This window comes from Oncorhynchus tshawytscha, linkage group LG09 (genome assembly GCF_018296145.1).
Source record: "Oncorhynchus tshawytscha isolate Ot180627B linkage group LG09, Otsh_v2.0, whole genome shotgun sequence".
Lineage (NCBI taxonomy): Eukaryota > Metazoa > Chordata > Actinopteri > Salmoniformes > Salmonidae > Oncorhynchus > Oncorhynchus tshawytscha.
Genome location: NC_056437.1, coordinates 86176347 through 86187418, shown reverse-complemented (window position 1 = coordinate 86187418; position 11072 = coordinate 86176347). Strand labels below are relative to the sequence as shown.

At 46.1% G+C, this 11072-nt stretch overlaps 2 protein-coding genes across 4 annotated transcripts; one reads left to right on the top strand and one right to left on the bottom strand.

Moving 5' to 3' along the window:
- Positions 1-494: 494 nt before the first annotated feature.
- LOC112226236 (protein YIPF1) lies at positions 495-5005 on the bottom strand. Of its 3 annotated transcripts, none has more exons than XM_024390614.2 (9): positions 4736-5005; positions 4337-4402; positions 4033-4181; positions 3821-3901; positions 3580-3667; positions 3263-3379; positions 2914-3071; positions 2487-2669; positions 495-2167 (listed from the first exon to the last, which is right to left on the bottom strand). In XM_024390614.2, exons 2-9 carry the CDS (start codon positions 4365-4367, stop codon positions 2096-2098), a joined length of 879 nt encoding a protein of 292 aa, XP_024246382.2. In that variant the 5' UTR covers positions 4368-4402; positions 4736-5005; the 3' UTR covers positions 495-2095. The 3 variants fall into 3 exon arrangements, with proteins under 3 accessions (XP_024246382.2, XP_024246381.2, XP_042183774.1); XM_024390613.2 differs by having other exon boundaries at positions 2914-3080; positions 4736-5003; XM_042327840.1 differs by lacking the exon at positions 4736-5005 and having other exon boundaries at positions 2914-3080; positions 4033-4179.
- On the top strand, positions 5001-7068 carry LOC112226234 (mitochondrial import inner membrane translocase subunit Tim29). The gene is made up of 3 exons (XM_024390612.2): positions 5001-5106; positions 5377-5530; positions 6038-7068. The coding sequence occupies exons 2-3, from the start codon at positions 5422-5424 to the stop codon at positions 6853-6855; spliced, it is 927 nt and encodes a 308-aa protein (XP_024246380.1). The 5' UTR covers positions 5001-5106; positions 5377-5421; the 3' UTR covers positions 6856-7068.
- Positions 7069-11072: the final 4004 nt, after the last annotated feature.

The following is an 11072-nucleotide window of genomic DNA, read 5'->3' as shown; positions in this document are numbered from 1 at the left end:
TAGGGATGACTAATGAAATCTGATTTTATAATGTCACCTTGAGGGTAAGTCAAATCTTGTGCCTTACACTATGAGCCTACATGGTCAGCAGACATTGACGTGTCCAAGGAATATAGCTGTAAATGTATGTCGTCCAAGCACACACAAAGCAACTGAAGTGCTCCGCTGTCCCATAAATCTCAGGGCCAAGCCCCTCTGAGGCTTCAGGACAAACAATAATCCATGTTTTCAACTTACAGTAAGCAGAGCACTGACAACTTGAGGGCTGGAACCAATGCAACTTCCTCATGAAATAGTAGATAAGATGGTGGATATTTCACAGCCTTCCATCTCCAGCCCCTAGTTGTGCAGGCCTTTGTCCCAGCCCAGTACCTACCAACTAATCTTAATTGAATCAGATGGCAGGCTTTTGTTCCAGCCCAGCACAAGACAGCACTCCAGGACCGGCGTTAGAGACCCCTGCCCTCAGGCTGTAGTCAACACCAAGAAGACTGTTGACTGGAATGACAGTTTATTCACACAAACCCAGAAGTCCGAACAAAGAGGAAAGAATAATTAAATACACTGACAAACCCTTTAATTTACAAGTATCTACAAAAAGAAAAAGTTGTGTGGATACATTAGTCAGCACAGTACTACACGTTCCAGGTCATAGGAGTGGTTTGAGTTCTAGAACAACCCTTTTCCATCTGAGGTATTCACCCGCAGAGGGCTGGCGTGGGTGTAGTAGGCCTTGGTTCCAGCCAAGCTGTAACATACCTGATGGTAGAATCAGGTGTTTTTGCTTGGCTGGAACAAAAGCATGCACCTTTATGGATAAGGTTGGCCACCCCTGTATTAGTACATTAGTTAAACATTCATACAGCATTTCATTCATCTCAAGATCAGACTGCAAGCTGAGGATTTCAAGTCTAAAGAACTCCTTTCCTTGGTCTCCATCTGCACTGACATGACAGAACTGAGCTGAGGTGCACCTCATATGCTTCCTCCAGATAAGAGGAAGTCTGACTGTTGAGGTGCACCCAACTTCTCCATGATAAATATTGATTTATTACAATATACAAGTGCAGAATTTACAGCGGAATCATTTTTTTCTTTATCCCTTTGTCTCCCTCCGTGGTATCCAATTGTTTTAGTAGCTACTATCTTGTCTCATCGCTACAACTCCCGTACGGGCTCGGGAGAGACGAAGGTTGAAAGTCATGCGTCCTCCGATACACAACCCAACCAAGCCGCACTGCTTCTTAACACAGCGCGCATCCAACCCGGAAGCCAGCCACATCAATGTGTTGGAAGAAACACCGTGCCCCTGGCAACCTTGGTTGGCGCGCCCAGCCCGCCACAGGAGTCGCTGGTGCGCGATGAGACAAGGACATCCCTACCGGCCAAGCCCTCCCTAACCTGGACGACACTAGGCCAATTGTGCGTCGCCCCACAAACCTCCCGGTCGCGGCCGGTTACAACAGAGCCTGGGCGCAAACCCAGAGTCTGATGGCACAGCTGGCGCTGCCGGGAGGCTAGCAGAATCATTTCGGCAGCATAAGCAGGACATTTCCCCCCAATGCAATCCTCATAACCCATCATTTGTTTACTCATAGACCTCTATCCTTGTCCCTTCTCTTTAACATATGTAGTCAATTACACAGTACTTTTAATGGGCTGTTGATCCAGTTAAGTCCATAATGTACTAGAGTAGGGCTCACACATCCAGAACCTCTACATTATGGGTACCTTTGACCACTTGTCAGTCCTCTGTGTCCTTATTATTGGTTAGAGCATCGGAGTATGCAGGAGCTACGTCCCCTTCTCTGATCTGAAAGGACTGGATAATGTGTGACCCACTGAGCTAAAAACAACATCCACACAGGTGTCAAACTGATTTCATCCAACGTTCCCTCTCGACTCAGTCCTCACACGACAACAATGTAGTTAGTCAATGGCGAAATCGCTATCATCCGTTTGGTGGTTAGCCAGCTAGCTACTCTTCCAATGCTCACAGAGTAGGTAACAAAAGCCTAAACCTTTTATCTAGTCCTTTCAGATTCCCCAGTGGTCTCAAACATTGACACATCTCCCTCCCTCTGGTTCCTCTTGGTCAGTGGGTCTTGTTGGTCAATATTGCGGCTGTGTGGTTGAGTGTGGGAGTCGCTGTCTGGAAGAAATACATCTGAAAGATAGCATAGAGGGACAGGTATAAAGGGTTAGAAACTTAACGAAGAACTATGAGGTTTATAGCTAGCCATAGACTGAAGTAGGGTGTTGGAGATGAGACATGAAACATTTCCCCTGAGGCTCATACAGCTGAGACATTCCCATTTAGATTATGATTAGGGCCTGGTTCAAACATTTTTTGGATAAATGAAATGAGGACTACTTTCTATATTCATGTCAGACCATGATCACTGCCATTCAAAGTATTTGAACAGGGCCTAGGAGGATGGGGCTAGGTAACTATTACCCATAGCACTCTTATAGTGGGCTCTTACCTTGCAGCCAATTGATAGCAGTGCATGGAGAACGACGATTGTTGCCACGGTGGCAAAAGCAGTCACCTTGGTGTCATCGCGGACGACAGGCCAGAAGGTGAGCACCAGGACCGACCCAGAGATCACCATGGCGACCAGGATGAGGAGCCATCGGAGCCATTCGAATGGTAAGATCCACAACACCTGAGGGGGAGGTGATTGGTTTGTTACTTGAGAATAAAATGTTCGGATTGGGTCCCAATCAGATAGAAATATACTAAAGGATAGGGTCATATTCACTAGGCACAAAAATTAAAGAAAACCATGAAACTCTAAAGTAGGTACCATCTGAACTTAATTTTCCATTGCAAAACATTTAGATAGGGGATTAATGTTTTGCTAGCTGAATACAACCCAGACATTTACTAGTGTGTGTCTGCTGACTCACTGAGGTGGGGATGTAGATGAAGAGGGAGTAGCCGTAGACACACACTGTCTCCAGGAAGGAGTAACCACTCTGCTGCCTCTCCTCCCTCTGCCTCCAGGTCAGGAAACCCCATACACCCAGGGGCACCAGCCAGGCATACAGGAAGATCACTACTGCAGCTATTGTCACTGAGGGAGTGAGAAAAAGCAATCAACACTGCTATTGCATGTAATATTACATGGTCTTGAAAAAGGCCTCAGTGCTGAAACGTAAAGAGAAAAAACAGTCAACAATCCCCTTTATGTTTACATAGCAAATCTCACATGAAACCATTGATAAGGAGCCACGCTATAACCCCTAGGTACCATACCTCTGTGGAACTGGGGTCTGTAGTGGTAATGGGCGCTCCCCAGAGAGTTTGGGAAGGTGGACAGGTTTCCACTGATGGCCAGAGAGATCACCAGCGTCACGCAGATCCAGAAGGGACCTGGACATACGGGGAACCAGGAGGTAAGGTTAGTCTGGGTAGAGGTGGTTCACATTACAACCTAAGATATGCAGAGTTTGGCAAACTGTCTTCCTGTTTTACGGCAATAAAAGTTATCATTCTAAGGTCCATTCTAATTCAGATCTAACTATCTAGGAACAATTGCATCTAAGCTATAGCGGTGATTTGTGTCCCATTACCATACAAATCTGGACTCGGCTGGAGGGTGTGTTTGATGAAGTTCCGTCCTGGTAAAGGCATCACCGACCCCTTGACCCTGTCCAGCACCTGCATCCCATGACAGGACGTCAGTCAACCAATGGACATTGTACAGCAACTAACACCACTACATTTACGGTTTCTATATGGAAGATGTGAAACAGCAACATATAGGCCAGTCACATGAGTGCAGATTAAACTGTTATTTCAAGCCTATTGTACCTGCATTGTATCCACATTGAAGAACGACTGGTAGTACTCAAAGGTCCAGAAACCACTAGTTTGTTTCTCCCCTCTTAGGAGCTGTAAACAGTAATGTCAATCAGTTATCCCCATATTGCTTGGTTTTGGGCAGTTTGTGCAAACGTCATTACAAAGGCAAAATTTCAGATTATTAATGTAGCGATGTGATTGGACTCATTCATCGTCCTGACCTCTGAACTCTCCTCCTGTCCCTCATCATCGGACATGTCCAGTTTGATGTCCCCAGTGGCACCAGCCAGGGCCGTACTGCTGGAGCCAGACATACTGAGGGTGGAGGCCCCAGGGTCTGCTAACAATAGGTCAGTGGCCTCCTCAAACTCTAGAGGAGAGGAAGACAGGAGGTTAGTGAGGGAATGAGAGAGGAGGTGTGGGACAGTGGCAGTGAGAGATGTAGAGACAAGAAGAGAGGGGAAGAGAAGAGGTGAAAGGGGATAAACAGAGAGAGGAGGATGGGAGCCACTCCATGAGCCTCACCTTGGAACTTCAGATCATCTGGACTCGCCATGGTAACTTTGGAAAGATGACCACCTCATGCAAGACCTGGAAGGAGATGAGAAAATGTACTCTTAACTATTGAGTCTGACGTATGGCAACAGTCTGTTCTTCTCCCAGATAGGGTAGCCTGCTAGCTTTTGCTACATATGGACAAGATGTTCTCTTTGTTGGCTGCCTTCTAAAGCATACGTAACATGTGTAGGCATGCGACATCGAATATGCAGGTGCAATTTTTTAATCTGACAAATGACAGATTGTGTTGATCTGTTTGGCAGGCAAGCAGTCGTGTGTCATGTTTATGCCTATAGTTTACTGTAACTCTAGCTAGCTAGCTTCAGATTTATAGTCATACGTTGGTCGTCGTGATCCGAGATTTACCTGTTTGTCGCAGGAGGTTCTGTTGTATCCGCAATGCGAGCCAGTCAGCTATGTTAGCAGTGCTGACACGACCACCTCACTAGCCTGACAGCTGTCGAGCTAGCACTGTTGTCTCGCTTTATATCTCAATATCAACTCACCTAACAACAGCAGCACATAGTTAAATATTTTTTTTAAATGTGTACTGCGTTGGATGTCTGAATAAACTAGCTAGCTAATGGTGTTAATTTCAACTACGGTGCACTAAATTCTCATTATCACTCGCCTGTTCCACGTCACCTTATGTACACAACGGATCCTGTGTTGGCTCAAGACGGATCATCATGTTCACGTGACCAGGTACAGACGGGAGATAATGCGGTGCGCCAAATGTGAGTGTTTCCTTTGTAATATGGGTGTTATCCGAATGTAAAAATAAATAAAAAACATTTGTACTTACATTATATTTATTACTTTATAATAATATTACAGGGATTTAATGACATTATTTTTAAGCAGAACTAGATATTGGATATTAGTTTTTTTTACGGAAAAAAATAATAATAATACAACTTTTCACTGACATGCCATTTTGTCTCAATTATTTAAATTTGGAAATTAATGTATTTTCCGACCCGCTGTGTTTTTCCGGTCCGAGCCAGTCCGAATGTGAACTTCCGGGAACGATCGGCTTCTGTCTGACGGACATGGCTGCCTCGTGGGTGCTCAGGAGATGGTGCTCCACCTCTGTAGCAGAAGCAGGAGCAGCACCCGCCAATGGCACCCGATGGGAGAGGTTGAAAAATAGCAAATTGGGTAAGAAATCGATCTATCTCTTGGTTGCTGTGTTAGCCCACCACGCCTTTACGAACCTGAACGAACTCATGATCTTTCTTGCTTAACGGTCTTTCCAAAGTCATTCATGAGGTTATCAGATTATGTGACATTACCTTCAAACAAACTGTATCACGTTGTGGCTTTTACACAAGTTAGATTTGAAAATGTACTTCATACACGTCTATGTAAAGGTATTGTTAGCTGTTGATCCTTCACAGTTGCCCCTGCTTGCAATCACAGGGTGGAGGAAGGTACGTGACAGGTTATTGCTGTGACCTCTCTCTGAGACAATCCCTGTCAGTTTGGAGATGCAATGCAATACAATACAGTGTTGGCACACAAAACATTATAATTGTGTGCATGCCGCACTACCATGTCTAGGGATATGGTGTCAGTCTGTTTTGCCTTTGTTTTAGTAAACCATCTATCTTATCTCGTGTGAATGCTGTCTGTCTTTTTCTCACAATTCTCTCCCCTCTCAATCAGGTGTGTGGTTTAGCGGCATGTCCAGAGACTACAAGGAGGCGTGTCGTGAGATTGTGGTGGGCGCGTGGGAAAGGCCAATCAAAGCTTCCATCTACCTGAGCCTTCTGGGTGGAGCTGGCACCTGCATCTACACAAACCCCGACGACGCCTCCTTCGAGACCACCGTCCTGGATACAGCCAATCAGCTCGGGCTCCTGACGCCGTGGATACGCAGTGGAACATCGGATGGGCACGTGCAGAAGCTGGCGAAGCTTCGTAACGAGGGAAGGTTACGTCACCTCAGCCTTGGAATGGTTTCACTCACCTACTTCGCCGATTACAACCCGGATGCCAGTCTTTACGAGGCCCAGTGCTCCAACCTCTCTATCCCCTGGAGGGAGCTCCACACGCGGGTACTGGACGTTGGTTTCGCGGGTCGCTGGTGGATCCTGGACCATAAGATGAAGGACTATGATGTGAACGACGAAGAGTTCAAGCAGCTGCCGCCTGCTATGGCCGCCACAGTGCCCCCTGGTGTCCGGGGGGTGGAGAATAACGAGAGGCTGCACAAAGAGTCATGGATGCCTCTGAAGACGGAGGAGAATGAGGAGAAGGAAAAGGCATCGGCAGCCGTAGGGGAGGAGGGGGGCATTGTAGAACAGATAAAGATGGATAGTTTAGATCTTGTAGAAACAATAAAAATAAAGACAGGCATTGTAGCTCAACCACAGGAGATAGCTGACCAAGAACCACAGGAGCTACCTGACCCAGAACCACAGGGGCTACCTGACCCAGAACCACAGGAGCTGACGCTGACAGAGACGGAGACACAGGAGTAGCAGACACAAGCTCAAGCAAAGGCCTAATGGACTCACACATAATGAGATGGCTGAACAAGAATCTCTGAAAGGACATTTATTGGATGTTGACAAGATGGTATGTGTGTATAAGAGTACCTTCTGCACTGTTTAACGTGTTATATAGCGCCCAAGCCTATTAACACTGGACTAGCTACACATGACATGATGTTAAATAAATTACTGTTAACAGTTTACTAATGATACTTATTTGGTATATAGTGCTCCATACTGAGATATGATAATTGATGCCATGGTCAGCAACATGGGCTGAAGCTCATTAGCTAGAACTATAATTGTTAGGGGGCTGGCCCATGTGGGGGAAAATGTAGGAAAATGGCGAAGCACAGCTTCCAGGAAAACAGTTGCTTTCAAACTAGGGATTTCGTGGTTAATTGAGGTGAAACAGTAATTCTGCTCATAGATTATGCCTGAATGAACTACACATTGACACATCCAGCCCAAAGCGGGAGGTTTAAAAAATACTTAGAAGTCTCCAAAGTTCCGGAGCACATCTTTAACAATACAATAAACCTCCTCTAAATGGTCTGGATTTATTAATTATTGTCAAATTAAAGTATTATTGTAAGAATTAGAGTTTTGTGATGATCATTTACTCTGAATACCTCCCCATGATTTGATCTTAGACAAAGCAGAGGCACTATCCAGGGAAGAATATACCAAGATTTTACATTTAAGTGGAACATGTAGCAATTTTGGATTCCTCCAGTCCAGACTGTTTTTTAATACTTTCCTCCTCAGGACTAATATCACAGTAGCATTAATTCTCAGTGTGTGACTTCTTCCATAAGAAGTGAGTGTTTGTCTCCCTGAGGTAAGTCGATCAGTATTTTTTCCACCTCCTCTTCCTGGGATTATAGAAGCTGTGTATTGCTGTGCTGCCCTCCAGGCAGATAGAATGGGCATCCTTTCTTCCTAACCTCTGAGAGTAATTATTCCGTTAATCGTATTGCCTTTGACCAACCTCCCTTATCATTGTGGAGCTTAACTAATTTTGTGGGAAAATCCTCTCCAGATTAATCTCTCTCATACCCTTCTATCTCTCTTTCACTTCATCTCTCTTCTCTCTCTGTTCATGTCTGTTATTGATCCTGCTGTTGTCTTGACACATCCTGCTTTGGCTCCAGTTACTGATCGCCATCTGATCTTTAGGATAGGATCATTCATCGTGATCAGGGGCCATTCACACACGGACAGGGAGCTATTGAGGTCTGCAACACAAGTCAAGGTGAACTAATAGTCTCTCACACAAACTACTAGACTCTCAAACATGCTCAAACAGAACTAGACTCTCAAACATGCGCAAACAGAACTAGACTCTCAAACATGCGCAAACCGAACTAGACTCAAACGTACTCAAACATGTCTAGACATATATGCAGCCTACATCTCACTCAGCACATGCCAGATGTGCATGATATCTCTGAGCAGCTCAGCAACATTATTGTATCTGGATGATGGCTACTTGCAAATACTCAGAGAAACATACACACTAACAAAGGCAGCAGTTATCAGAGTACGAGTTTCAAAAGGTGACTGAGGGCCTGCCCTGAAGTTGGCCCCCTTTTGGATCTCGACCCTTGAGGTCCAGATTCTTTGTAACCCAACCCCAGGATGGAACCAAAGACTAACCTGAAACTGGCCTTATTTTGTATTTATTTAACTAGGCAAGTCTGTTAAGAACAAATTCTTATTTACAATGACGGCCTACCCCGGCCAAACCCAGATGACGCTGTGCCAATTGTGCGCCTCCCTATGGGACTCCCAGTCATGTCCGCATATGATCCAGCCTGGATTCAAACCTGGGACTGCAGTGACGCCTCTAGCACTGAGATGCAGTGCCTTAGACCACTGTGCCACTCCGGAGCCCAAAGGGGTCAAGAGGTGAAACAATTGTCATTTACAAACCACTGGTGAGGACGGTCCAATGTCACCTACGAGAGGCAGGTGTTCTGGATCAGAACTGCCTTAGTAGAAGGATTCATATTTTATGGTTCAAAACCCCTTGTCAAACCTAATGCTCATGAATAATACAAATTATTCAAACCAAACAGCCTTGTTTTTGGATGGATGCAGGTACTCATACACTGTTTATGTGTGTCAAGTCCACAGAACTAGAATGAGATTCTATTTCTATGGTCAAGTCAATATAGGCAGTGATAATACCAGTCTACAATCTCCTTTAAGACATAAATGGGTAAGAACATGAAATGTACTAAAACTGTTTTAATCAGTGTGGAATTCCTGTCATCCATCACCACTCTATTATCTTACATCCTTCCACCCAGCCGTCTCTCAATCCCCTTTCCCCTCCTCTCATCCTTCCACCCAGCCGTCTCTCAATCCCCTTTCCCCTCCTCTCATCCTTCCACCCAGCCGTCTCTCAATCCCCTTTCCCCTCCTCTCATCCTTCCACCCAGCCGTCTCTCAATCCCCTTTCCCCTCCTCTCATCCTTCCACCCAGCCGTCTCTCAATCCCCTTTCCCCTCCTCTCATCCTTCCACCCAGCCGTCTCTCAATCCCCTTTCCCCTCCTCTCATCCTTCCACCCAGCCGTCTCTCAATCCCCTTTCCCCTCCTCTCATCCTTCCACCCAGCCGTCTCTCAATCCCCTTTCCCCTCCTCTCATCCTTCCACCCAGCCGTCTCTCAATCCCCTTTCCCCTCCTCTCATCCTTCCACCCAGCCGTCTCTCAATCCCCTTTCCCCTCCTCTCATCCTTCCACCCAGCCGTCTCTCAATCCCCTTTCCCCTCCTCTCATCCATCCACCCAGCCGTCTCTCAATCCCCTTTCCCCTCCTCTCATCCTTCCACCCAGCCGTCTCTCAATCCCCTTTCCCCTCCTCTCATCCTTCCACCCAGCCGTCTCTCAATCCCCTTTCCCCTCCTCTCATCCTTCCACCCAGCCGTCTCTCAATCCCTTTCCCCTCCTCTCATCCTTCCACCCAGCCGTCTCTCAATCCCCTTTCCCCCTCCTCTCATCCTTCCACCCAGCCGTCTCTCAATCCCCTTTCCCCTCCTCTCATCCTTCCACCCAGCTGTCTCTCAATCCCCTTTCCCCTCCTTTCATCCTTCCACCCAGCTTCTTTTAGTCACATGTCTGTGGAACTTGTTCAGTTTATGTCTCCGTTGGTGAATCTGTTATGTTCATACAAATATTTACACATGTTAAGTTTGCTGAAAATAAATGCAGTTGACAGTGAGAGGACATTTCTTCAAATCAAATCAAAGTTTATTTGTCAAGTGCGCTGAATACAACAGGTGTAGACCTTACAGTGAAATGCTTACTTACAGGCTCTAACCAATAGTGCAAAATAGCTATTAGGTGAACAATAGGTAGGTAAAGAAATAAAACAACAGTAAAAAGACAGGCTATATGCAGTAGTGAGGCTATATACAGTAGTGAGGCTATATACAGTAGCGAGGCTATAACAGTAGCGAGGCTACATACAGACACCGGTTAGTCAGGCTGATTGAATTAGTATGTACATGTAGATATGGTTAAAGTGACAATTCATATATGATGAACATAGAGTAGCAGTAGCGTAAATGAGGGGTTTGTGGGTGGTGGGACACAATGCAGATAGCCCGGTTAGCCACTGTCTCGGAGCACTGGTTGGTCGGCCCCATTTAGGTAGTATGTACATGAATGTGTAGTTAAAGTGACTATTCATATATGATAAACAGAGTAGCAGCAGCGTAAAAAGAGGGGTGGGGGGGGGGCATACAATGCAAATAGTCCGGGTAGCCATTTGATTACCTGTTCAGGAGTCTTATGGCTTGGGGGTAAAAACTGTTGAGAAGCCTTTTTGTCCAAGACTTGGCACTCCGGTACCGCTTGCCATGCGGCAGTAGAGAGAACAGTCTATGGCTGGGGTCTTTAACAATTTTTAGGGCCTTCCTCTGACACCGCCTGGTGTAGAGGTCCTGGATGGCAGGCAGCTTAGCCCCAGGGATGTACTGCGCCGTACGCACCACCCTCTGTTAGTGCCTTGTGGCCGAGCAGTTGCCATACCAGGCAGTGATGCAACCAGTCAGGATGCTCTCGATGTTGCAGCTGTAGAACCTTTTGAGGATCTCAGGACCCATGCCAAATCTTTTTAGTTTCCTGAGGGGGAATAGGCTTTGTCGTGCCCTATTCATGTCTGTCTTGGTGTGTTTGGACCATTCTAGTTTGTTG